Source organism: Eublepharis macularius, chromosome 4, assembly GCF_028583425.1.
Source record: "Eublepharis macularius isolate TG4126 chromosome 4, MPM_Emac_v1.0, whole genome shotgun sequence".
Classification (NCBI taxonomy): Eukaryota; Metazoa; Chordata; class Lepidosauria; order Squamata; family Eublepharidae; genus Eublepharis; species Eublepharis macularius.
Window position 1 is genome coordinate 184,606,948 of NC_072793.1, and position 27,407 is coordinate 184,634,354.

Sequence of the window (27,407 nt, forward strand, 5' to 3'; positions counted from 1 at the left end):
ACAACTACCGTCAACCAAAAGAGCAACATGGCTATTGTAGGGCCCGCACCCCACTCTGCCAAACACACAACACAATAATAGAAGAGGTGGCTATTAATATGAAATATATAAGGGAAATCTTGTTTAATTGCCAGAGTGCCTTTGAGTATGTAGGGTTGGTGTCTCGCCTCCACTGTCGAACCTTAGCCAGCCCTCGTGTGCCTGGAGTGAACAAAAGGGCTTCCTTCTTGGCCTTTATTTGTTTCTTTGTTTATTGTCCACCTTTCTCACTGAGACCCAAGGCGGATTGCACAACGCAAATGAATGCAACATAATCCTCGGCAGGAGGCCCAGTAAGTTGGGTGAGAGAGAGGGCCAGGGCTTCTGGAGAAGGGCAAACCAGCAATAGAGAACTAGGAGTAAACAGATCGCCCCTTCATTGTGGCCAGCCCGCTCTTTTCCAAGGTATCTACCACAGGGGAGGTTTTACTTGCTCTCCTCTGTGACTAGGGTGCTGTCTTCCCAACAGCAGCCTGAGTGCTGAGATAAGAGTACAGAGAAAGGTGGGGGGGGGGGTCACTGGAGAAGGCTTCCACTTCTGGAATGAGGCTCATAGCTTGGGGAGGCTTGTAACCTATCGATCCGCCAGTACCTCGGGCAGCAAATGTTTCAAGGTGGGAACCCTCTGCCAACCACTGGTCCCGCTGGTCAAGGGCCTTGCTGACCTCCCTGGAACTTGGGGAAGGGGCTGCAATGGTCCTCAGAGGGGCCGGATGCGGCTTCCAAGCCACTGAGTGTCACTGCAATAGATACAGGTTCAAAGGCTACAGCCTGTATTAGCAGGCTATGTCTGCACAAACAGGTAAGCTGGCAACACACCACAGATGGGGTCACTGTGAGTCAGTAGTGACTTGACAGCACATTATTCACGATTCATGTTGGCAAACTGTGGTTTTTCTTTTTTTGACTGAAAATCTACGTTGTGATGAGAACGTCGTCTTCTAAAGCTTCTTCTTCCGTGTGTGTTGTAGTATTTTTGTTTGTTTTTATTTATATAAAACTAGCAACAAAGCCAGTTGTGGGAAAAAATACAATGGGTTCTAGAAAGGGGAGGGTGGGCAGGCAGGCATTCCTTCCTCCTCCATCACAGATCCTGGCCCGTGAAGGAGGGAGTGGGCATTGCCACCTGCTCCATGTGTGATCTTAGCCACATGAAGTGGGGGGTGGGCTTTGACACCTGCTCTGCTCCTGATCCCAGCTGGCTGAAGAGGAGTAGCCATTGCCATCTGCTCTGTTTGTAATAGCAGCTAAGTTACAGCAGTGGGTGTGCACTGCCACCTTCTCTGCCCCTAACACCACCTGGGTGAAGGCAGGGGATGGACATTGCCACCTTCCCCACTCCTAATACTAGCAGGGTTAAGGTGGGGGTGGCCATTACCACCTGCGTCACTCAAAATACCAGATGGGTTAAGGCATTGGACAAGCACTACCACCTACTCCCCTCCTAACACCAGCTGAGTTAAGGCGAGGGTGGGCATTGCCACCTTCTCCACTCCTAATTTTAGCTGGGTTAAGGTGGGGAGTAGGTATTGCCATCTGTTCTGCTCCTAATACCAGCTGGGTGAAGGAAGGGGGATGGTATTGTCCCCTGTTCCCCTCCCGATCCTGGCCTGGCCTTTCTGGCATGGCACGTTTTCTGGAGGGACATGGTGCCTTTCCTGGGCTTCCCTCTGCAGTAGAGCCCTCTGGTGGTGCACCAAGGTATAACGTGAGTTGTCTAAAACACGCTTACTCAATTATATAGTAGGATTCTTAATTTAAAAAATGGGAGGAAATTTTTTTCTGGGGTTCATATACACGTGAAGTTCTCTTTCTCTGGGGAAGGAGATATAAATAACCATGAATTTCAACGACGCAGAATGTTTCTGTACAGGAACTCAGTCCCAAGTGAAGGTGAAATAGCAACTATATTAACCACTGAAGATTTTTAGAGGCTGACATCTTGAATATTTTTGTCTCTGCCTCCCAAAAGTTGCTAACAAACATCTAAAATAACAAACCAAAGCCCAAAGGAAACTATTATTCAAGGTCTCTTTATTGTGGCCCCCGTCATCACGGGGCACCAGTCCCTTTTCTCCTTTGCCCTGAGCGTAAAGAACCTGACGTGTACGGTTCTTGGTCCGTTCTCTCTCATTTCTTGGCCTCTGCGTACTGGTCAAGCAGCAGGGAGACATCGGTGCGTCCAACCCGGATCCAGCCGTCTTCCTTCATATGATACACTGCAGGGCACAGGCAGATAGCACATCATCAGTGGAAAATGTGCAAAACCAGCACAGACTGTATGCTCAAAGGACTGCCACAATACTTATAGAAGTGAGACGGGCGTCACAGAGGGAGCTGGGAGTGGGGAAGGAGAACTTACTGTTGACCACCCCGCCAGAGTAGGCATCACGGTGGGTGGCGTAAGAGATGGCCCGCCTGCCGAGGTCGTAGGCTTCCTCCACGCTGAGATCAGGGCTGTATCCAGTGTCCAGCACGCCGTAAGCATACGAGTTTCCACTTCCCGTAGAAAAGAGAGGCCCCGACAGGCGTACCCCGTTGTCGTCTATGTAGTAAAGACCAGGGCCCTGCAGCAGAGAAGGAAGAGGGGGCTCTAACTCTGAACCTCGGTATCCCCCCCCTTCTGGCTCCACTGCTCCCCTCTCGTTAGACCCTGGTCTTCTCCTCAAAAGCTGAGAAGTCCTTTCTTTTTTTTCCCCAATTTTTTTATTAAGCTTTATAACATACAGCAAATAGAAATCAACAATGAACATCAACTGTAACACAACAACTAATCAACAATAGTTTACAAGTTTTGAAGAATATGAACATTATAATAATGTTATTAAACAAAGCATACATAATATTACCAAATATCAGAAAACTGAGTCAACGTCTGAGCAATTCTTATTTTGGGATGTAAATCATGCATGTCTATAAATTCAAGAAAAGGGAACCATTTGTCATAGAAATTAGACCTGGCAAGAAAGCGTTTAGCATTGAGGATATTGTCATTAATCTTATCCAGGATGAAATGGTCCCATATCTTAGAGAGCCACATCTCTTTAGTTGGCACTTTCTTTAGTTTCCAGACTGAAGCTATCGCTGATTTTGCTGCAACTAAAAATATTGCTATAAGATTCCTGATAGCTTTTGGGATCTGCGGAATATTCCATTGGTCTAGAAATATAATTGAAGGCGATAATGGAATATCGTAACTCGTAATCTGTTTTATTACTTCCAAAATGTGGCTCTCCGTGGACAACCCCACCAACGAGAGAAGGAACGTACCTCTCCTTTCTACCAGTAAAATGTGCAGAACTAAAACAGGCTCTCACTAGAACAGCACCATGGTCTTGAAAGCAGAGATGAAAATCATCCCTCCCCTCAGAGCCAAGCTACAAGTGACGCCTGACACAGGTTGGACACTTGTCAGCTTCCCTCAAGTTTTGATGGGAAATGCAGGCGTCCTGGTTTTACAGCTTGGCTCTCCATTACAGCTGCAAGACCAGGATGCCTACATTTCCCATCCAAACTTGAGGGAAGCCGACTAGTGTCCAACCTGTGTCAGGCATCACTTGTAGTTTGGCTCTCAGATTCCCTTTGAGAAGGACCCCCCTATGAGAGACGCTCTTGCTTCTGGCCTAGCCACCTCCTTTACCTGAAGCCAGGAAGGAATTTTCACCCTTGGTCCTACAGGGGGTGACCTGGTAGGTCTTGCCTCCTTCCTTGAAAGCATGCAGCTTGTCTCACTCACTCGAGTGACCTACAGCTCCCTCCTCCGCAACCCCTTTCTGCAGGGCACCAACCCTCCCTGCTGGTGACGTCCTATGGGTTGGGTCACTCTCCTGGGGTTCGGTCGAGCCTGCAAAGCAGAACTGCCCTCCTATGTAGGCTAAGAGGCTCTTCCCTTCTGTCTCTGCATCTCTGCCATCTGCTGCTCCTCTTGGCAAAAAGGCTGCCCCTGTTGGATTTCAGCCTGCCATGCAGCTATTAAAGGCATCAAATGTCTGCTTAGAAAAGGATGGAAATGTCCTCGTAAGAGAAGGTGGGAGAGTGCCTCAGATCATGCGGCTGGTCAGCGCTGGCCCCAGGAATCTAGGGGTGCCCATAGCCTGGTGAGCCCCTTGTTGGTCTTGAGGCTCTGGCAAATGCCAACCTCACCACCCTCTGGCGCGAAAGTGAAGATCCCCCAGATCCCTGTGGTTGGCCTCCCTCAGCCTCGCCAGAGCATTCACGCACCCAACACCTTTTTGAAACCCCTCTTTTGAACATCGCATGTGCTTCTGCCTCATTGAGAGAACTTCCTCCAAATCCCCCTCCCCCAATTGGGCCAATACCTTTTTGTCCCACCCGCACAGCATGCTGCCCACCGAGAGCCCCATGCCCCGGTACTCTGCCAGCATGTTGGCCAGCAGCTTGGAGGCAGCCGAGACGCTGATCCGTTCCTTGTTGCGCAGGTAATACAGCCTGTAGACGGGAAAGGACGGCAGAGAGAGAGAAAGAAGGCAGGAAGTCAACGTGCCTCTGTTGCTCCTTTACCAGTCCCCCCACCGAAAGCAGACCCTCCAAGTCCTCAAGTATTCAGCCCCCCAGGATAAATCCTTGTGCCGTGAATACTTGAAGGTGGGGGGAATCTGTATGTAACTCAATGGGACAGCAGAACCCCCAGTCCAAAAGGGTCAGGCAGTTGTGCAGAGAAGGGAGCTTTGACTCTTGAAAGCTTGTATCCTGGGAATCTAGTTGGCCTTTAAGGTGCCACCAGACCCAGATCTGGACAGGGAAGACTCTTTGGATGGAGCATCGGCTGCCGATTTCAGGTGCCGTTCTGCACAGGGTACCTTGTGGGCCTCTCCATCTGCCCCCTCCATTGCAGCCACATACCCCCCCTTCTCTCCTGTTGCAACTTCACCCCACCCACCACCATTTCACTCCCCTCTTCCAGCTGGACTGTGCTGGATCAGGCAATTTGCTTGCTTTCAGCACTGGTAAGTCAAGAAAAAAATCACTTCAACGATGCAGGAACCTCTAGGCTGAGCAGGACAGATGCCAACAACCTGGGGGGGGGAATGCCCAGTTTCTTTAACAGAGGCTTGATGTGTAAACAAAGCTAACAAGAGGCAGTGTAGTGTAGTGGTTGGAGTGTCAAACTGGGATCTGGTTGATTCAAGTTCGAATCCCTTCTCAGCCATGAATGGAAGAATTCACTTCATAACCAGCCAATGAATTCATTTCATAACCGACTTCCGGTTTGGGATTCATGGAGGTCTAACGCAGCTCCACTTGCGGAGCTGACCGGACTGCCGTTTTAACCGGCCGGTGGGGTGAAAATAGCCCGCGGCCGACTGCTCTCAGGCGGGGAGCAGGCAAAGAACGCTCAAGACCCTAGGGTGAGTTAGATCTCGGACGAGGGGGGGCTCTACACAACGGGTCCCCTCCCGATCCTTGAGGTCCCACCTTGCGACGGGTCGGCTATAATCTCTGCGGCAGTTTTGGGGCCAATTCGGCTGGCACAAGACCTACATACCCAAGCTTCGATTGGGGGAAGAAGCTGAGAGGAGAACTTAAAATCGAAACAGCGATTACAACCCCGAGAAAAGTGAAGAGAAGGTAAAGATCATTATCTTCTGATACGGGACAGATTGATAAAAACAGAGAGGAAAAAAAGTAGATTTTTAAACTGCAACAGACTAGCGAAAAGGAGGGGAAGACTCGGCAGGAATTGTATTTGAAAAGAGACTAAGTTTAAAGAAGTTATTAAAGAAATCGGACTATTGTTTTGAATACCTGTGGCTTTGGAGCTGTGAGAAAAAGACACCATCGCGAGATCTGCTGTGGGAAGACGGGAGACAGGAAGTGCGTAATAACAATAGAGCGGCTGGAGAGAAGCGGCCCTTGCTGGAGGGCAGGAAGTAGGGAATCGCCATTTTTGAAAGGGGAAGGGTCGCGGCTTCAGCGGAAAAGGAAGTAGGCCATCTTGGATTACAAAATCATAGAGAAACCATAGAGAAAAGACGCCCGACATTTTGGACTCTTTAAAATTTAATTTTTGCAAGAAGACCGGGACATTTAAAACAGAAAAACGTTAAATTTTACGCCACGGAGTTAAGGAAGAGAGCGGATTCGTGGGAGCGAGCTAAAGCAAGCCCCACGATGTCAAAAAAAGAGTGGCAATCGGCAATAGAAAACCTGGATAAAAACCTGGACAAAAAACTTTTAGATATGATTAAAGAACTTAAGGACACGAAATTGGAGCTGATAAAAGAGGTTAAAGAGGTTACGCAGACAGTAAAATCGGAGCTGTCAGAAGTGAAAAAAGGTATGGAAACAATACGAAGTGAATTACAAGGAACGCAGCAGAGAGTTAAAACAGTAGAAGACGCGATGGAGAATTTAGCAGACACGCAACAAACAGAGATGAGATTGGTGAAGGGGAGAATGTCAGTTGCAGAAACTAAACATATGGAGAAGCAGCTACGTTTTCGTGGCTTGCCAGAAGTGGAAGGAAAGTCAGCGCAAGAACAGATGACTGAGGTGTTGGCTGAATACCTGGGGAAGGAGGAGGAGGAAGTTGTGGCTATCCTAGATGTGGCATACCGTGTGAATTCGAGAATAGCAACCCAAAGGAAACTACCAAGAGATGTGATTGTGCAGTTTACAACACGAAATATGAAAGAGAGGATTGTGACAAAACAGTTTCAAGATCCATTGGAGATTGATGGCAAGACGATCATTATAATGAAGGAACTGCCCAGATCAGTGTTATTGGACCGGAAAAAATATAAAGTGCTAATTCAGATTTTGAAGGACATGAAAATCAGGTACAGATGGGAGTTACCGGAAGGAGTGTCCTTTGAGTTTGGAGGGGCCAAAAAACGTATCAGATCTGAGCGAGAGATGGAGCGATTTATTAAGGACAATGAAAAAGACTTACCAACAAGATCATGAATATGGAGTGTAAAGTATTATCTTGGAATGTAAATGGACTAAACTCACCGAATAAGAGGAAAAATATTTTTCACTGGCTACTAAAACAAAAATGTGATATTGTTTGTTTGCAAGAGACCCATATTAGAAAACAGGATGTAAAATATTTAAAATCCGGAAAACTGGGCAAAGAATTTGTAGCGGCCTCCAACAAGAAAAAAAGAGGAGTGGTGTTGTACATAAAAGAGGAGCTACAGCCAAAATTTGTTATGAGAGATGTGGAAGCCAGATTTGTAGCAGTGGAATGTATTTGGAATTTAAAGAGAGTGTTGGTAGTCGGACTTTATGCACCTAACGGTGCAAAAGAAAGCTTCTTTGAGGATTTAAGGAAGCATTTAGACGATCTTGCATATGACCAGATAATTCTTGCTGGAGACTTCAATGGAGTGACAGACTTGGAACTAGACAAAAAGACTACAACGGCACAAAAGAAAAGAGGACTATTACCAAAGCTTTTTTTTGAGTTGATTCAACAAGAGACTCTTGAAGATGTATGGAGGAGAGAATATCCTAAAAGCAGACAGTTTACTTTCTATTCTGCAAGGCATTTTACATTATCAAGAATTGATATGATCTGGGCCTCAAAAGACTTAGCGTTATGGACTAAGGAGGTAGAAATAATGCCGATGGTAGGCTCAGATCACAACCCAATTATGTGGAAATTTGGAAAGAGGAGAAAAAGGAAAGCATGGAGAATAAATGAGGACTTGTTACAGGAAAGAGAGAATATGGAAATATTGAGAAGAGAGACAAAGTTTTTTATACAATACAACGTGAATAAAGAAGTACCAACCAATAAAGTTTGGGATGCTTACAAGGCGGTTGTAAGGGGCATACTAATGGATTTAAATGGTAGAGCAAGAAAGAAGAAAGAGGAGAAAAGACGAGAGATTGAGGAGAAAATAAAAGCCAAAGAAATACAGTTAAAAAAGAGACCAGGGAAAAAGAAGATATATCAGGAAATTAAAATACTTCAAGAACAGCTAACAGCAATGAGCAACAAAGAATTGGAGTGGAATCTTAAAAGACTGAATCAAAAAGCGTTTGAGGGTGCTAATAAACCTGGGAAGTACCTGGCATGGCAATTGAAGAAGAAAAGGGAAAAGAAAATAATAAATAAAATTTGTGAAGATAACAAAACGTATTTGGAGCAGACTACCATTAGTAGAGCCTTCTATAAATTCTACGCTAAGTTGTATAATAAAAAAGAAGTAAACAAAGAATCAATAGCGTCATATTTGGAGAAAACCAAATTTCCAGAAATCTCGGAAGCTTGGAGAAATAAGTTGAACAGTGAAGTAACTGACGAGGAAATAAGTAAGGCAATACAATCGGCAAATCTAGGAAAGGCGCCAGGGCCAGATGGACTTACGGCTAAATTCTATAAGACAATGGCTAATGAACTGGCACCATTCCTAAAAGAGGTGATGAATGGGGTTTTAAGGGATCAAAGGATTCCAGACACTTGGAGTGAAGCGAACATATCATTGATCCCAAAAGAGGGCCAAGACCTGACTAACGTGAAAAATTATAGACCCATATCGCTACTCAATAATGACTATAAAATTTTTGCGAAGATATTGGCGGAGAGATTGAAGGGGTGGCTCTCGGAAGTCATAGAGGAGGAACAAGCAGGCTTTTTGCCAGACAGACAAATAAGAGACAACTTAAGGACAGTGATCAATGCTATTGAATATTATGACAAGCGTTGTGACAAAGAGGTTGGTTTCTTCTTTGTAGACGCTGAAAAAGCGTTTGACAATTTAAACTGGGACTTTATGTTTGCCACTATGGAAAAGCTACAATTGGGAGAAAGATTCATCAGAGCAATTAAGGAAATTTACAGAGACCAGACTGCAGCAATCGTGGTGAATGATGAATTGACCAAGAAATTGACGATAAGTAAAGGAACAAGACAAGGTTGCCCGTTATCTCCATTGTTGTTCATTTTAGTATTGGAGATTCTGATGATACAAATACGTCAAGATGAGGAAATTCGTGGAATAAAAATAAAGGACTATTCATATAAGGTCAGAGCATTTGCGGATGACATAATGTTAATTGTAGAGGACCCATTGGAGAACATGCCAAGAGTGATAGATAAGATCAAGGAGTTTGGAGACTTGGCAGGTTTTTATATTAACAAAAAGAAGTCAAAGATATTATGTAAAAATATGACTAAGCAGAAACAACAATTATTAACGGAAACAACGGACTGTGAAGTAACAAGTAAAGTGAAATATTTGGGAGTCGAATTAACTGCAAAGAACATAGATCTATTCAAAAACAATTATGAAAAACTATGGACTCAGATAGAGAGAGACTTGATTAAATGGAATAGACTGAATTTGTCATGGTTGGGTAGGATTGCAGCAGTTAAGATGAATGTGTTACCAAGAGTAATGTTTTTGCTACAGACAATACCAATCATCAGAGACTCTAAACAATTTGAAAAATGGCAGAGGAAAATATCAGATTTTGTTTGGGCAGGCAAGAAGCCTCGAGTGAAAGTGAAAGTTTTACAAGATGCAAAGGAAAGAGGCGGAATGCAACTGCCCAATCTGAGACTTTATCATGATGCAATCTGCCTAGTTTGGTTGAAAGAATGGATGACAATAAAGAACAAGAAACTACTAGCCCTAGAGGGATATAAAAAAATATTTGGATGGCATGCATATTTATGGCATGACAAAGTAAAGGTCAACTTCAACTCGATGTTCCTGCATCACTTTGTACGGAGAAGTCTATACACAATCTGGAAGAAGTACAGAATTTATCTACAAGAAGGAACCCCCTTGTGGGTGGTTCCGTATGAGGTGATAGACCCGAGAGCTGTTGATAATGAACAACAATGTTTAACGTACAAAGAAATAACTAAAACTGAAGCATCCAAACTCAGAATAAAGACACAAGAGGAACTATCACCTAACTACGACTGGTTCCAGTATAGACAGATCAGAGACTTATATAATTCGGACTCTGTAAAGGGAGGTATACGAATAGAGAACTCGGAACTAGAGCAGACCCTTCTTAAAGAAGATAAGAAAAGAATATCCAAGGTATACCAAGTACTGCTGAAGTGGTATACCGAGGATGAGATAGTTAAAACACAAATGGTGAAATGGGCTATAAACTTTAATAAAGAAATAACAATGGAGGCATGGGAATACTTGTGGAAAACTACAATGAAGACAACGACATGTACTAACATCAAAGAGAACATCTACAAAATGATCTATCGTTGGTACATGACACCAAAGAAAATTGCGCTAGGGAATTCGAATACTTCTAATAAATGCTGGAAATGTAAGAAGCATGAGGGCTCCCTCTATCATATGTGGTGGTCGTGTGAGGTAGCTAGGCAGTACTGGGGGGAAATAATAAGAGAAATGAGTGAAATTTTACAATTTCAAATTAATAAGAACCCAGAACTCCTGCTACTGAACTTGGGAATGGAGGGAATTCCAGCCCAATACAGGACGTTGATATTTTATATGACAGCAGCAGCTAGACTTTTGTATGCGCAAAAATGGAAAGTACAAGAAGTGCCAACTGTTGAGGATTGGATTTACAAATTGCTGTATATGGCTGAAATGGATAAGATGACAAGAAAACTGAGAGATCTGGACTCAGGGCAGTTCAACACAGACTGGGAGAAGCTGAAACAACACCTGGAGAAGAAATGGGAGGTGGGAGGAAAACTGTGGCAGTTTGAGAACTACTGAAGCACTGAAGTAGAGGGGGGAGACTTTACCGGGGGGAGAAGAGATAAATGTGAATTAATAAGCAGTCAGATTAATAGATTGATATATATATATAGATATATACAGGTTAACAAACAGAACATAGATAGAAAATAATTAACTATAAGGATTAAATATAAGGATTGATTAACTAACAATATTTTCTTTCTTTTTGGTAAGTTTTGTACCAAACTGAATGTCTGAAGATATAGATGAGTTAAATTGATTGACTACGTGATGAGAGATATATAGAATTATTACAAAAAGATAGAATGAGTAATATATAGAGAATAAGTCAAATTGTTTGATATAAATGAATGTATGATCTATATGGTTTATGATATATAGAAATATTTGAAATTGAAAAATGGGATAAATTGTTTATCTAAGATGGAAACAAAGACTTACAGTTTGGGCATACAATGTTAAAAATAGTTAAGGATGTACTGCTTAGAATAACGGAGAATATATATTTGTTTTAGATAGAGGAAGCTAATAAAAGTAAGGGAAAGGGGACAAAGGGTTGGAAAGCTGTTGGAAGTCAACAAAAAGGGGGGGAAAGGGAGGGGGTTAGAGATGAAAAAATTGGGGAAAATTGAATGTAAATGTAAAAATAATGGATTCTAACCCAATAAAAAATTTTTCAAAAAAAAAAAAAGAATTCATTTCATAACCAGTGGCTTTCTATATTGGCTCCCATAGCAATTAAATGGTGGGTTTTTTTTAAAGCAAATGGAATTACGAAAAATTGAGTCTAGCATTAGAAGTTAGCTTCTTGTTGTTGTGAAGGTAAAACCGGGGTTACCCCCATATTTTTTTTTTATATACTAGAACATTTTTGTAATAACTTGAATACAATTATGAGATCTATGAAGAGCTTGGGAGTAAGTTTTGTCGTAGGAATAAATAGAAAACTTGGTCATTAAAATGTGACATTCTGAAAATTGACAAATTACTCTGGCTGCTGAATTATTGGAATGGCTCCTAGAGCCAAAGAAAACCCCTTCAAGCTGGACTGATTGTAGGGGGCTTCGTATTTGCACCTGGATGAATGAGTGAGGTTCATTCTCCCTCTAGAGTGCTTCTCTTCTCACTGCCCCCTCTTCCCGCATGATCAGTACCAGGAGTATTGCTGTAGATCCCTCCCAGCCTAATTTCTTCTCATAGATCCAGCAGGGCTTTCACAAACATGCAACGTGGTTTGAAATGCAATCCTTCCTCAAAGCTTACCTAAAGCACCGCTTACTCCCTTATAAACATACCCGACCACAGCGGTCATCTTTGGAGGCTCTGCTTTGGGAGCCCCCATCTTCCAAAATTAGGCAGGGGGCAACCCAGGCCAGGGCCTTCTCCGTTGTGGCACCAAAACTCTGGAGCTCTCTCCCCAGGAAGAGTCACTTGTGTCCCCTTTTTGTTGCCATCTTCCACCAGCGGGTGAAGACTTTTGGTTTTGCTTTGCAAAACCTCAGTGATCCTTTCCCCAAATTTTTTAACTGTTGAGAGCCAGTTTGGTGTGGAGAGCCAGTTTGGTGTAGTGGTTAAGAGCGCAGGACTCTAATCTGGAGAACTGAATTTGATTCCCCACTTCTCCACTTGAAACCAACTGGGTGAACTTGGGTCAATCACAGCACTCTCAGAGCTCTCTCAGCCACACTCACCTCATCGGGTGTTTATTGTGGGGATAATAATAAAATACTTTGTAAACCGCTCTGAGTGGGTGTTAAGTCATCCTGAAGGGCGGTATATAAATCGAATGTTATTATTAAATGTTATTATTTTATAATTTTGTATGTGTATTTTAGCTCTGTTTTTAATTGTTTTTAAGATGAGATTTTATTGTGTATGTTTTAATTTGTTAGCAACCTTGGTGGCCCTTAGGAGGACAGAAAGGCAGAGTAAAAATTTTGCACAAATAAATAAAATGAATTCCTTTGAACCTCCCCAGCCCTCAAGAGAGGGACCTCGCCCAGCCTCCCCCTCCCCCATGCCCACCTCTGGGTACCCACCTGCAGTGTTTGGCAAGGAGCCGCTCCCAGTACTGGCAGTCCGCGGCACTTCCAGACATGGTGCCCAGGAGGTAAGGATTGATCTCAATCACCTTGTTAAAAAGCAGAGTGGCTGCCAGGAATGGAGTAGAGAGACAGGGGAAGCAAGGAAGGGTGATTCAAAACCTAGTAGATAGGACATGGCATCAAGCCATCCCTGAGCCCCGTCTTTATAAGGATTTTAGGAGGGAAAATTTGGCTCTTTAGGTGGCTTACATGCAAATCCCAAATAACCCAAAAAAGAATACTTTTTATATTATCAATGTATTAAATAATGACAACAACAATAAATGCAAGATTGCTACAAGTTTGACAAGGAAGAGTTTTTAAGAATTTTGAACGCTGCTTTGCTGTGTTTGTCTCCCTGTTGCCTCAGGCCAAACAGGTCCAGCAGGTTTCTGGAGGGCTCCAAAAACCTGCAAACTTGTGCAACTTTTCACAGCAACACATCTGAAGGTTGCCTGTTGCGCAACGACCCAAAGCAAACACTCTAATAGAAGTGATCTTTGCCAGTGCCTCCAAGAGCTGCAAGGGATAAGAGGGTGGAAATACTCACAGATATATTTGCCAGCCGATGCCCGGGAGTCCGTGGCCACAATGACCCCATGCTGGAAAGTAAATGCTAGGGTGGTGGTGCCATGCGCAAGCTCGATCCGGTGCCCGTCTTCACTGCCATTGCAGTGGGTCTGCAAGAACTCAGATGGCTGGGGAGGGGAGAGGGCAGAAGCCAGCAGGAAAGGCATTGAATAGCCTCATCCGAGATAATGGCCAGCCCCCGCAGTGCCTCTTGGCACTGCCATCTTCACCCCTCTCCTGTCTGCCAATCTGGCACCAGGCCAGAGGGGGCAGTGTGGGGCTCCCCCTGGTCATCCCAAAGTTCCTCTCTATTGCTCCGAGAAGTGCTGAAAGGAAAAGCTCTCTGCACATGCTCTGAGGCAGTGACTGTCTTCACTTCCCCGGGCTTGCCCCCGAAAAAAGCTTAAGGGTGGCTTGGGTTGCCAGCCTCCTGGTGGCAGCTAGACATAGCCCGGAATTACAGCTGATCTCCAGGCCGTCGAGATCAGTCCCCCTGGAGGACACGGCTGCTTTGGAGGGCGGACTCTGCGGCCTTATGCCCTGCTGAGCTCCTTCCCCGCCTAAATCCTGCCCTATTCATGCTCCACCCCCCCAGATCTCCAGGAAATCCCCAACCCGGAGCTGGCAACCCTGCGAAAAGAAGGGTACTGGAGCGCAATCCAGTTGGCCAGAGACAGGCCTTCTTCCCGGGAAGCGTCTGGGAAAGACACTCTGCACGTGCTCAGAGGCGCTCTTCAGATCGAGTCTTTCGCAAGCTCCTCCAACCAGCCCTGATGCGTGTGCGGGGGGGGGGGGGGGAGATCTGGGCCCGGCTCGTCTCCTCCCCTCGGGACGACTCACCTGCCTGCCGCGGGGCACGGCGATGCGGGCCTTCCGCGCCCCGAAGGCGTAATGCCCGACGCCGCCCGACGCCGCCCAAGCAGCCCCGGGCGCGCTGCAGCCCCACTCCCCGGCCGGGCCGCCCGACAGCCCGCACACGTCCTGCAGCGCCATCGCCGCCACCCCGTCTCTTCCAGGCGCACCGAAAGCGAAAGCAGCCGCGGCAGCCCGGCCTCGCCTTCCCGCCCCGCGCCCCGTGGAGAGGGAGGCAAGCAGGGCGGGAAGGCGCCCGGGAGACTCCCCTCCCCGGGGCTGGGAGGAAAAAGAGAAGGGGAGGGCAGCAGCCGGCGAGGGGAGCGCTGGGAACTGGGGAGGGGATGCGGACTGGGCTGCAGCCAGGCGGAGAACTGGGAGTGGGGGGGGGGGGTGCAGGAAGGGTCGGGCTGGGGGAACCTTTCAGGATGGCTCCGGGGCGGGTTGGTAGCTCCACGGCTGGACCGGTCTGGCAGAGGTTCCGCGAGCGCCCTGGTGGATCGAGCCAGCCTTCCGCACCGTCTGGGGTGGGGGGCTACAACAGGGGGGTCCAAGACGGGGAAGATTCACGCCCCCCGCAAAGGTGGCCCAGCCCCCCGTTGACCTTTACACATTGGATATTTATATCCCGCTTTCTCGCCAGTGGGGGCCAAAAAGTGGCTTCCAAACGTCCTTCCTCCTCTCTGCATTGTTTTATTTTGTTTATTACAGCATTTATACCCCGTCTTTCCGCATAGTTTCAGGCGGCTTACAAAAGGATTTTAAAAATTTCCAGCTTAAAAGACATATAACACGTTTCCCTCTTCCGCCTCAGAAGACGCCTGCTCTTCACAGCCCCTCAAAAGCCCGTGTGTGTTTTCTCTCCTGTGTGATTCTTTGATGTGAAATGAGACCATTTTTGTTAGAATATAAGTTTCCTGTGGATTTGTCCCTGGACACTAAGGCGTGAACTCTGAACAAAGCTCTTTCCACAGTCGACCCATTCGTGATAGCCCTGTGAGGTAGGCTACCTGGAGGGAGAGTGGGTGGCCCAAGAATCTCTGTGAGCCTCCATGGCGGAATGAGGATTCGAACCCACGACTCGCCCTACACTGTTTTAACCACTTCCCCAAGCTGTACATTCACTCTGCTCACAGCCATTATAGGAAAGACGGATTTCTTAAAAAGAACTTTGCAGTATTTAAATGGAAACTGCGAAAACGACACTGAAAAGGGGCTTGGGGGGGGCGGTGCCTGGCTATAGCCCTATATGCCAGCTGAGCCCCACAAGGAGAGCTGCCGAGCTACCAGGGAGTGGGAAATTCAACCCGGGAAGCTGTTCATGGCAAGGAGATGCGCCAGCCCCTCTGGAATGGCTGTGGCACGCTCCTTTGCGTCCAACCTGCTCCTCAGCATCTTTACTCAGAAGTAAGGCCTGCTGAGTGCAGCATGGGACACACCCCTAACAAGTGCGGGTCTTAAAAGGTCAGGGTCTCCTCTGCCAAGGGGAAGGCCCCGCTTTACCCAGAGTGCGCACAATAAATAAAAAATGTAAAGGTTTGAATGTGTCTTGGAGCCCCGGGTTGCTCCTCTCCAACACCAGGGGGCGCCAGCCGCAAGCGATGCGTTGGCAAGGGGGATTCCCGGGCATGTCGAGCCTGCCGCCTCCGATTCTCCCTAGCAACTGACGATGCGTTCACGTCCTCCTGAGCCATTGGCTAGCAGAGAGCGCATCTTTCCACAGCCCGGGCTCAGTGCGGGGCGCTGCACACCGCCTGAAAAATGGCAAAGGCCGCTTCCTGCCCTCAGAATGCAAAAGCGCGGGAGGGGCCAGTCCTTGCCATCGCCTCCCCTTCCTTCCTTTGGCCAGCCCAATTCTCTGCCTCCCCCCGCCGTGCATTTTTCTTCCTTTCAGTTCAGCCCCATCCAACTTTCCAGAGTAAAATCCCTACCTCGAGGGTTGCCAACTCCCTCCATTCCACCCCAAAACAGGTCTCCTGCCAACGAACCGTTTTGAAAGGGAAATCTCCAGATGTGATCTCCTGGAATTACAACTGATCTCCAGGCTACGGAGATCAGTTCACCTAGAGAAAATGGCTGCTTTGGAGGGTAGACACTATGGCATTATACCTACTGAGACTTCAGTTTGTGTGCAGACTGACAGAAATCCTGAGAAGGGACTGTCATTGGCAGAAGGGCAAAGGGGGGCGGGTACACGGAACAAAGAATGAAAGAGACAGAAAATCTCAAATACCAAGTCCTTTTATTTACACAGGTGCTTAAGAAAATGTGTGTGTTTCTCAAGGCATGAGAAGTTCTGGGGTGAATTGCTACTGCCTCTGGTAGCCTCCCGGGTCTTCCTTGGAGGTCTCCCATCCAAATACTAACCAGGGCTGACCCTACTTAGCTTCCAGGGTCTGATGAGATCAGGCTACCCGGACCATGCAAGTCACAGCCTACAAAAACAGCTCTCCCATTTTATCCAAACTCTAAAGCAAGTTCTTCCTTGCAAGAAGGTGTGTGTGTGTGTGTGTGTGTGTAGTCTTCCAACACACAAAATCTTGAGAAGGTCCACCCCCATCTTCCTTTTCCTCATATCCACAACAGATTTACAAGAGTTCATAGCTGTGACGGTGTCCCCCACCCTGGACCACAAGGGACACCTTAGCTAAAAAAAAAAAAAAAGCTATTTAAAGAGCAATTGTGAAACTGGACGTTGCGTTTCTTCATGAGAGTACATCAAAAGAAACTGCAGATCTGGTCCAATTGCTTCGTGAAATCCGTCTGGGGAGGAAGTGGTCAGGACTCCCCCCTCCTCTTTCCCTCCAGAAACGAATAAATAATTCTGGTTTTGCATTCCTCAGGGAAGCCTTCTTCCCATCCGTAGAGGAGTGTGGGAGAGGAACAGCTTTGCAGTCAGGAAGTGTCCAGTGGGAGAATCAGCCGCCTCTACAGAGAAGGGGACAGGGCCTCGGCCACGGACGCCCACTCGCCAGGCGCCTGCCGCTGCCCCTCCGCCCCGTTTTGCTGAGTCTGTACCAGCTGCCAGTAGGCGCCCCTCTTCCTCATGAGTTGCAGGTGGGTCCCTTCCTCTCGGATCTGCCCCTCTTCCATCACTACGATGTGGTCAGCCCGTTCCACGGCGTGGAGGCGGTGGGAGACCAGCAGCACAGAGCGCCTGGCACGAGCCGCCCCCTCGTAGATTTCCTTCTCCACCTAAAGAAGAAAAAAGAAATGGTTTCAGTGAACCCCACTCAACACACAGCCTGCCTTCTCCCAGAGATCAGTTAATTAAATGAATAAATAAATATTCTATTTACTTCATTTATGCCCCTCCTTTCTTTCCAACAGGTGACTCAAAGCAGCTTCCCTCTATTTTATCTTCACAACAAAGCAGGTTAGGCTGAGAAGATTGGCCCAACGTCAGCCAGCAACCTTCCATTGCAGAATGGGGGGATTCGAACCTGAGTCTCCCAGATTCTAGTCCAACACTACCACTACCCCCCACTGGCTGGAAAGGGGAGAAATCCCTAGTCCAACCCTGCCTTGTGATGTAGAACCTTCCATTCTCTGGCCACACCAACAGCAACTTCTGTCCTTTCCAACTGCAACCTGCTAAATTGCTCCAACAGAGAGCTCAAGCAAGTGAGCCACGTCACAGACTATACACTGGGCTGTAGGCTTCCTCCTGGCGGGGGGCTCCTGTGCCATTAACCTGTTGGAAGGGAGGCAGTGTAGTGTAGTGGTTAAGTAACGGGGCTGTGACCACAGAAACCCAAGTTCAAATTCTCACTGAGCTGTGGCTCTCACTGGGTGATCTTGTGTCTGTCATTCTCATCCTACTGGGGTGGTTTTGAGAACAGAATAGGAAGAGGAGAACCACGTAAACCACTTTGAATTCCTTGGAGGGAGAGTGGAATAAAATTAAAACGCAGCAAATCAACAGAAACTCAGCAAAAACATTAGTTCCTGGCTATTCCAGTCCAGGCCTTTCCCTCCCTGCAATGTCCGCTCTCTCTCCTCCCCCCCCCCAGGCCAATTCACTCACCTGCTGCTGACTCTCTGTGTCAAGAGCGCTGGTGGCATCATCCAGGATCAGCACTCGGGGGTCTCGGATCAGGGCCCGGGCAATGGCGACCCCCTGCCTCTGCCCCCCTGAGATCTGTCCTCCTGTTTCCCCAGCATCTGCACAAAAAGAAACAAATTCAGACTCCTTCCTCCAGCGCCGTTTTACTCTCCAGGCAAGATTCGATCTCGTGGTTTCACTCTAGAACTAGCTCAGGCCCTTCCCCACTCAGTGGCCCTATTCTGGTCTCCCAGTGCCCTCTTCGGCATCCCATCCATGCCCCCAAATGGAGCAAGGTGGGCATCCCTCTCTCTCCCCACATCCCCCTGTTCCAGACTTATTTCTGGAGATTTGACATAAGATATCATTTGGGGTTGCAAGCATGTAGTTTGCCTATTTAAATACAGGAAATTGACACAGTCTTTTATAAGCAACATCTAAGCGCCTATTTATCTCTCCATTGTGATAATCCTGCCCCACATTCTTGACCATTGTGTGTGGTTAGAGTGCTGGACTAGAGCTGGGGTCTAAACACCCACTTGGCTAAGTTCACTGGGTGACCTTATGCCCATCGCCCCTTCTTGGCCTACCACACAGGGCTGCTGTTAGGATAACATGAAGGAAGGGAAAACCACATACGGTCAGGACTACTTTATCATTATATTTTATTTTATTTTACATCATTTATACCCTGCCTTTCTCTCCAAAGTAGCTTCCATCATTCTCTTCTCACAACAACCCTAGGAGGTAGGTGAGGCTAAGACTGTGTGTCACTTCAAGCTTCCACGACAGAGTCGGGTATTGAACCCAAGACACTCAAATCTTCGTCCATCATTCTAGCCACTACCCCACAATGGCTCTCATTAGATGCTACAGGGACAGTGCCGAGGGCCTATGAGCTTTTCAAGGATCTACAAAGTTGTTTTAAGATCTGAAAAACAACACAATTGCACATATATTGCTCTTTTAGAGCAGTGAAGAAAGCAGTGAAGAAAGTCAGTGTTGTTTTTATCCACACAATCCCATATATTTCATATTTCATTCTTAAATTTTGTACACCGTGTAATAAATAGTTGTATCTTATTTTAATTTTTGTTGTTGTTCAACCTTTTGGTTCCTGTCGGAGACTGTGGCCAACTTCAGCCTCCTCTCTTGCTGTGGAGTTTCGCCAGAATTCGTGCAGAAGGAAGAGTCCAATTTAGGTGCACATTGGAGACTGATGGAACGGGGATTGCTGAGCTGGAGAATTGTTACTGGTGGGGCCACAGACCTGCAGCACAAGAGGGACGATTCGGGGGGCACCCCTACCTGTGTCATAACCGCGGCTCAGCTTGTCGATGAACTGGTGTGCCCCGGCTCGCTGGGCTGCCTGCTTCACCTCCTCCCGACTCTGTTCCCCCAGTCCGTAGGCGATGTTCCCGTGCAGAGGCCGAGCAAACAGGACCGGGTTCTGGCTCACCAGCGCCACCTGCAGGGCAGGAAGAAGGTTACAGTGGGTCTCCATGGCTTGGTCAAACCCCAAAGAACCCGACTGTGCGTGGATGCAGGCGCACCAGTGAGGCAAGCCATTGCAGCAAGTATTCCCCTGTGCTGCATCCACGCACATTGCGGGAGGGAGAAAGAGATTCTCGAAAGAGTTAAATGGAGGCTTTACAAGGTGGAGGAGCCAGACTGAGATTATGGGCTGCCAAAGATGGATCAAAGAGGAGGTCCTTTCATACCACCAGACCTGCGGCACCATCCCTGAATTAGGAGGAATGTGGCCCATACCTTGCGATGCAAAAAGTGATGCTCGTATTCCTGCAGGTCTTTCCCATCCAGCATCACCCGCCCACGCTCCGGATCATAGAACCGCACCAACAAGGCCACCACGGTGCTCTTCCCGGACCCTGAAGGGCCGACCAGCGCAGTCACCGTGCCGGGGCGCAGCTCCAGGGTCACCCCCTGTGGGGAAGGGAGAGCAGAGGAGGGTTTGGATTTAAGGAGGACGCCTCTCACCTCCTCCAAGAGGAGGACATGTTGTATCAAGGGGAGAGGCCCAGTTGTGGTTCGGCCCCTCGCACCCCTCCTCCAAGGCTACCGGAGTCTGCTGAAGCCAAGGCAAGCCATCAGGTCATATCGTTTCCGTACTTATTTCAACTTCTGCCTTGGGACAGGGTGTGTTAAAGCAAGAAGATACAAAGCTGCTGCCATTAACATGAAATGATGGCTTAAAACCCAGACTTCTATGGGAAACCAAAATGTGACCATCTTGGATGCAAACCTTGCTCTCTGGCTAGGGTTGCCAACTCTGTGTTGGGATAATCCTGGAGATTATGGGATAAACCCTAGGAAGGGAAGAGACCTCAGCAGGTTATGATGCCATAGCATCCACCCTCAAAAGCAGCCATTTTCTCCAAGGGAACTGATTTCTGTGGTCTGGTAAAAGGTAAAGGTAGTCCCGTGTGCAAGCCCCGAGTACCCTGTGCAAGCCCCGAGTCATTACTGACCCATGGAGGATGTCGCATCACGACATTTTCTTGGCAGACTTTTTGTTACGGGGTGGTTTGCCATTGTCTTCCCCAGTCATCTACACTTTACCCCCAGGAAACTGGGTACTCATTTTACCGACCTCGGAAGGATGGAGGGCTGAGTCAGCCTTGAGCCAGCTATTTGAACCCGGCTTCCGCCAGGATCGAACTCAGGTCGTGAGCAGAGCTTGGGCTGCAGTACTGCTGCTTACCACTCTGCGCCACGGGGCTCTTTTGTGGCTTGGGGAGAAGTTATAATTCTGTGATTTCTACAGGCCCTACCTGGAGGTTGACAATACTATCTCCAGCTTATACTGAGGTATCCAAAATGAACTGGGTTTCTTTTCTTCTTGGGACAAGGAGAAATGCCCAATGTCCCCTTCACAGCCCATTCTCGACCTCCTTGTCCAGTGCTTCAGTTCCCCCACCCAGCACAGCACAGCATGGACACACCCACGAACCTTTAACACCAGAGAATCATCCCGGTCAGGATAGGAGAACCAGACGTCCTGCAAGAGGACGTGTCCCCGTAAATCTGGGGGCGCCAGTGTCCCCGAGGAGCTGATCTGGGGTGTCCGGTCCATGTATTCGAAAACCTTTTCAGATGATCCAATGGCTTTTTGAACATTTGGGTAAGCAGAGAGGAGGACCTGTGGGGAGAGAAGTAAACCAAGAGGGAGGGGGTAAGAGCCAAGAAGGACCATGCACAATCTTCCCCCTCCATCCGCCCCCCACATCTAACCCAGGGACAGTGGAGAGGGGACCCCGATTGCATTGTCTTCCTGTCTGCCCCTCACCAGCCCCTGACTCACCCGCACCACTGTAGAGAACTCCATCTCATAGAGGACGAAGGTCACCAGATCTCCGCTGGTCACCCCCCCCAGCGTGACCAGGTGGCCCCCATAGTACAGAATCCCCACTTTGAGAGCCAGTCCTGAGATCTGGAGGGGAAGGAAGAGAAGAGGGTTATTATGAGAGAACCTCCGTTCCACTTCCCCTTGAAATCCTGCGACCTCCCAGCCCTCCCTCTGTCTGACAAGGCCCGCTCCCCTGGAAGAGGAGACGGGTCTCCCAATTCCTGCTCCCTGCTCCATCACCTGCTCAGAAAACCAAAGACAGCAGCGGCAACACTTACGGTGCTAGTCCACATGGAGGCTGCATAGGCCGCCGCCTCCCACTTGTTGAGCTTGTCGGTCTCCTGCAGCCTCTCCTCATAGCGCCGGGCAGCCCCTTCCTCGTTTGCAAAGCTGCGGACGGTGGAGATGGCCTGGAAGGTCTCCACCGCCACTTCGTTGGCCTTCGCCAAGGACTCTTGGACTCGAACTGCCAAGTTCTAAGCAGGGTATAAAGTGCGTCAATTAAGCAAAATATTGTTGCTCTTTGGAGAGAGGACAGTTTCCATCTGGGACCAGTAAGTTTCAGCCTAGGAGGACTGGGTGAGGAAGGGATCAGGAAACAAGATAGAGGCCTTCTCTCTCTAGCTAGTGTCAAATTTAATATGATGGCTAATGATGATGAAGAAAGGGTTTGAAAATAAGATATTAAGTCAGACACCAAAGACTTAAAAGTCCGTTGGGGACAAAACAGAACTTGAAAAATTCTAGGAAGGAGAAGGCAGTATTAGCGGCCTTCTCAGAAATCCATCAAGAGCTGGTTCAAGAAGGTCTGTCAAAAGTACAATTGGCCTGTGGAACTCATTGGCATGGGAAGGACTGATGTAGAGACTGGAAGGCCTGGAGAAGTTTGGAGGATTCCACTCATTCCAAATGTAAAGCATGAAAATGTTGGGAAAGTTAGGAATTTCTGGTAGCACACGGGAGGAAAACCCTCTTATACTGTAGCAATATACAACATTTTCAAGAATTGTTTTTGTTTAAATGTAACTAATTTTGGTAACAATATGCTATAATGTTTTTAATGATAATACGCTATTAAAGAGTTCAGCGCTTCAATATTATACAGTTTATCTTAATACTCAATCATGCTGGCCATATTACCTATTGTGACTCTATGAGAGAATTTCTGTTTAAATAGCACATTACTTTATCTACTACAATAATTCTTTTTCCACCTTCAACTTTTTCCTTTCTCTTAAATGCAAAAATTAAAGATCCGTGAGCTACGGCAGCATAGGGTGCAGCAGTTTGCCACTCTTTCTCAAGTCTTGGGTATACTTGTCATTTTTCTTATATGAAAGAAAGATATTTATACTTGAAAATTTCATAAATATACCAAATAGTATATTTTCAGCACAATCCTAAGTGGAGTTACTCCAGTCTAAGCCCACTGAAATCACTCTTTATATGCTAAATTAGTTATAAATGATGCATTTATGTTGTTAAATGAGAAAAAGAGGGTTTGATAGGAAAGCTAAGTATTGCATGTTTTAATCCATTTTTTCTGGGGGGGAAATGGGGGGGAGGGCTTTTTCTCCCTGTGGCTTCAAAATTTCCAGATATCCACAGCCATAAAACAGTAGGATATGTTATGAATAGGAGGAGGAGAGTTCTGAAAGACTTCTAGCACCCAGAAACGCAGCTTTCAGACATTACCAGAGATCAGCACAGGGCATAGAAACTGCTACAGGGGCTTAATCGGAGCCAGGACTGGCTGAGGCCCATCCCTGAGGCCTGCCTCCCAGTTCAAAGATCTATCCCTAAAGTGTGTCAACTAACAAAGAGGAAAAGAGGACCTCTGAGCACAGGCAGACTGCCCTGTCAGCAAGAGGAAAGCTCAAGCCACATATTCTCCCCATATGGCATGAAGGAAAAACTTTTCCAGGTCAGACACCGTAAGCCTCGGCCTTTGTCCCACAATCATGCCCTCCTTTTGAACCTCCCTTGGCCGCCTCAGTAGCCCATCTCATGGTCCTTGCCAGGGCCTGGCCTTGCATTCTGACATGGGTGTGGGTACCTGGTGAAATTTCCCAGATAGTTTTGGCAGAAGCAGAATGAAGGGGAGCCCCACGGTGACAAACAAGGCCAGCGGCACGGAGACCCAGAGCATCATGGTGTAGAGGAAGATGCCCCGCATCAGGTACCACATCAACAGATTCAGGTCCTCAGTTAGGGCCTCGCTCATGGCGTCCGTGTCCGAGGTGACGCGGGACGTGATGTCTCCTGTGAAGAGAGGGAGACTCGGTCAGGATGGAAGGAAGGGGGGCAAGATGGGGGTCACAAGAACTGGATCAGACAGGCTGGAAGAAACCAAGAAGAGGGCTATGAATGAGAAAGACATTTTCCTCAGTTCCTGATACTTTTAAAATCACATTCAACATGCTTTATGTATTCAAAAGGAAGGTGGCTTTGAATGTAAGATGACCCCCCCTTCCCCAGTGTTATATCCAGTAAAAAAGCTGTATAATTGTAACTTGTATGCAAATATCATATGACCTCCCTCTTTTTGTCATGAATTTTATTAAAGATTTTTGAACAAAATATAAAAACTAAGAAAGAAAGAAAAAGCACAAGAACAGAAAAAGAAAGAACACAATTATAGAGGTAGAAAGGATTTTCTCTGTGACAGATACATATACCTTTACATATTACACACTCACTCTAAGATTACAATAAACAAAATACTTCTCCTTTCCCTGTAACTTTCCTTTTTTATCTCTTAGTCTTTAAAAGCACAAATCATCAGTTCATTTTTTTCTGTTTCTTGCAAAAAAGTCTATAAGGGATTTCTAGATAGCAATAAATTTCAATAATGTCTTTCCCCTAAACAAAGAAGTAAGTTCGGCCACTTCTGCAAGCTCCATCAGCTTATTTTTCAGGGTGAGACTTCCCATCAGCCCCACCATGCTCTTCACCTGGCACATGTGCCCCCACCACCACCACCTTGGGACGCCGACTTCATGCAGCATCCGGGTCAGCCCTGTGGGCATTGCTGCAAATGGACCTCCACTGGAGAACCTGAGGAGTGATAGAGTGTTTGGAGCAAGACCAAAATCCCACCCAAGCTAAATCCCTCTAGACCATACAAGGGATTTATGGTTTACGCAGAATCTGACCCCAAGGCCACACAGCACAGAAAGGTCTTTCCTCAATGTTTTTTTAAATATATATATATTTATTTAGAATATTTCTGTGCTGTCTTTTCAGAGTCCTGCTCAAGGCAGCTTGCAATTACAAACCACAATGTTAAAACCCAAGGCGCTAGACAATAGCAGCATAAAAATTATTCATAAAACACAGCAAATCATTAAAAAGCTGCTGAGCTAAATTCCCCAATTTAAAGCCTGGTTAAAAAGGTGTATTTTGGTCTGGCGGCTAAAAGAAAGTCAAGAGACAGCAAGCAAGCCTCAAAGAGAAGGGTGTTCCAAAAGTGAGGTGCCAGTATGGAAAAGGCCCTGCTTAAGATCCTTGGGGGACCTTCTGCGTGGATGGAAAGCGCTCTGCTCCACAGCCCCAGCCCCTCCTCTCATGCCCCCTTTTGTTCCCTTCTATAAGATGGCCACAATAATATTAGTGGCACAGCTCAACATTGTGTTGCTGAAACAAAGGAAAACAAAATGGATAATATATATATATATATTGTAGAGTGTTGGGGGAGGGGGTTCTTGTTTGGAAAGGGCATGCTGTTTGGATGATGGGGGGGGGGCTTTACCTGTCCGGTTAGTGTGGAAGAACCCAATTTCCTGGCGCAGGATGGCGCTGAAGACGGAGCTCTGGAGGCGGGCATGGATCCGGTTCATGGTGGACGTGTAAAGGCAATCACAGAGAAACTCAGTCACGGTACTGAGAGAGAAGAGAACGAAAAGGCCGGCCTGTGGCCTCCAGCCAACACCAACTATTTGTTCCTACCTGACTTCAAACTCTTCATTCAAACCTCTCACCCACCCACCCTTCACCATCCGCTCCCTACCTGCCCACAGTGAGGAGAGACATCACCCAGAGCGCTCTTTCAAAGGCAGAAGAGCCGGGCTTGGTCACGATCCAGTCAGTCACACGTCCCGTATAGTATGGAACAGCCATCTCCCCTGCAGAAAAATGGGACCGTCCTCAGGACTCCTGGGTTCTTTGCCAGGGGAAGGGGTACAGCAAAATAGAAGTGAGAAAGCAGGGGCTTGGAGAGGATTTGAGGTTCAGGAGAGGAGCTGTGAGGTCAGAGCTGAGAACAGCCAGAATGCACCTTTCTTTATCAGCTCTGAAGTTATTTATTCATTTATTTACTTCATTTAGACTCTGCCTTTATTCCCAGTGGGGGCTCAGACCAGCTCATGTCATTCCCATCTCCTCCATTTTATCCTCACAACAACCTTGTGCAGTAGGTTAAACTGAGAGTGTGTGACTGCCCAGTGTCACCCAGTGAGCTTCTAAGGCAGAGCAGAGATTCAAACTTGAGTGTCCCAGATATCAGATGAACTGTAGCTGAATTTTCATCTAAAAATAAGCCAATTCTTTGGATGCCAATTTGCTTCCAGGCATTTAGGACCCTTCTTCTAAAGTGACTTATCTCATCCAAACAGCTCTTATTAATCTGTGGAACTCACAGCCACAAGATGCTGTGATGGTCATACACATAACTGCCTTTGGAATAAAGAGGGCTGGCTGAATGCACAGAGGGTGTTGGGGGGGCTGCTGGGGGCAACAGGAGGCAAGAACCAAATTATTTGGGTAAATGCCAGAGGGCTGAATGTCCATCGATCTCTGCTTGGGACCCTCCCTCCCAAACTGACACCCTCCCTCCCAAACTGACACCCTCCCGCAGCTGGAGACTGGCAGCCCGCCAGGACAATTCTTGGGTCTTGGGGGCTGGGAAAGGGCAGGGCTTGGGAGAGAGGGGCTGATGTGGGACAGGCACACTTACCCAAAGAGGAGGCCATCAGGAGACCAGCGACGGCCACGAAGCGCAGCACATCTGGCCTCATAAGGGATGGGAGGCGCCCAAACGATGCAGAGGGTCTCTTGCCGCTCTCTCCCTGGGTAGGGGGCGCCAGGTGATGCCACATGAAGGCAACTGCCCCCACAACCAGGTAGTTCAGGGCGAAAACATCTGCTCTGCCCCAGCTGTGTGCCAGCTCTGCAGCGCCCCCGCGGGGCAGGGCCAGGTATTGCAAGGTGGCATAGGAGGGCACCAAGAAGCTGAGGAGGGCTGCCGCGGGCACCAGCGCATCTCGGAGCGCCCCGGGGAGCCCCTTGAGGCAGGCGAGGGCATAAGCCGAGAGAGTCAGCGCCAGCCACCGCGCCAGGGCTGCGGCCCAGCAAAGCAAGAGGGGGCTCCCCCGGGGCGGCCACAGCGCCAGCCACGCCAGGCGGAGGGCGAGGAAGTCCAGGAGCGCCGCCGCCGGGATCCAGGCGCAGGGCGCCCAGCCGGGCTTCATCGCTCAGGCTGGCAGTGCCAAGGCGGACAAAGGCCCTCGGAAGCTCAGAAAAAGAAGCGCCTTCCTTCCTCCGACGCTTTGCGGGGTTCCAAAAATGAGCCGCCGTCGGAACTCCCCGCCCAAGGAGGCGGTGGGAGGAGCTGTAGTAGCAGCCGCAACGGTCTGCCGAAGAGCAGCTGCAGCCCCGGCCGGGTTCGCGGCTCCGCTTTCCACTTCGCAAGTTAGTAACGAGTCAGTTTCAAAGGGGCACAAAGGGAGCGCCCCGCGCGCCCTCCAGCGGCCATCGGCCTCACTGCGCCTCCAGGC

The 27,407-nt window shown here is 47.8% G+C and overlaps 2 protein-coding genes and 1 pseudogene across 2 annotated transcripts in view; all 3 read right to left on the reverse strand.

Moving 5' to 3' along the window:
• Nucleotides 1-27,251, reverse strand: part of LOC129327020 (uncharacterized) — a 43,414-nt gene extending 16,163 nt beyond the window's left edge. Inside the window, exons 1-16 of the mRNA XM_054975402.1 lie at nt 26,588-27,251; nt 25,643-25,757; nt 25,385-25,515; nt 23,690-23,895; nt 21,912-22,109; nt 21,589-21,717; nt 21,238-21,426; nt 20,037-20,210; nt 19,575-19,734; nt 18,249-18,385; nt 17,171-17,416; nt 14,210-14,500; nt 13,350-13,497; nt 12,755-12,866; nt 4,359-4,488; nt 2,402-2,606 (exon numbers count right to left, since the gene is read on the reverse strand). Of these exons, the coding sequence (XP_054831377.1) occupies nt 2,402-2,606; nt 4,359-4,488; nt 12,755-12,866; nt 13,350-13,497; nt 14,210-14,500; nt 17,171-17,416; nt 18,249-18,385; nt 19,575-19,734; nt 20,037-20,210; nt 21,238-21,426; nt 21,589-21,717; nt 21,912-22,109; nt 23,690-23,895; nt 25,385-25,515; nt 25,643-25,757; nt 26,588-27,101 (3,085 nt within the window). The 5' untranslated portion in view covers nt 27,102-27,251. The remainder of the gene's footprint in view (nt 1-2,401; nt 2,607-4,358; nt 4,489-12,754; nt 12,867-13,349; nt 13,498-14,209; nt 14,501-17,170; nt 17,417-18,248; nt 18,386-19,574; nt 19,735-20,036; nt 20,211-21,237; nt 21,427-21,588; nt 21,718-21,911; nt 22,110-23,689; nt 23,896-25,384; nt 25,516-25,642; nt 25,758-26,587) is intronic.
• LOC129328021 (zinc finger protein 208-like) overlaps nt 1-27,407 on the reverse strand; it is a 255,638-nt pseudogene that overhangs the window by 65,244 nt on the left and 162,987 nt on the right.
• PSMB8 (proteasome 20S subunit beta 8) lies at nt 2,063-14,429 on the reverse strand. Its single transcript, XM_054975277.1, has 6 exons — nt 14,210-14,429; nt 13,350-13,497; nt 12,755-12,866; nt 4,359-4,488; nt 2,402-2,606; nt 2,063-2,258 (listed from the first exon to the last, which is right to left on the reverse strand). The coding sequence occupies exons 1-6, from the start codon at nt 14,360-14,362 to the stop codon at nt 2,170-2,172; spliced, it is 837 nt and encodes a 278-aa protein (XP_054831252.1). The 5' UTR covers nt 14,363-14,429; the 3' UTR covers nt 2,063-2,169.

Coding starts and splice junctions, on each gene's coding strand:
- PSMB8 (XM_054975277.1), bottom strand. CDS start 14,362: ATGGCGCTGCAGGACGTGTGCGGGCTGTCGGGCGGCCCGGCCGGGGAG. Junction 13,498..14,209: donor CCGTGCCCCGCGGCAGGCAG/GTGAGTCGTCCC, acceptor TCCCCTCCCCAG/CCATCTGAGTTCTTGCAGAC. Junction 2,607..4,358: donor TGTGCGGGTGGGACAAAAAG/GTATTGGCCCAA, acceptor TCTCTGCTGCAG/GGCCCTGGTCTTTACTACAT.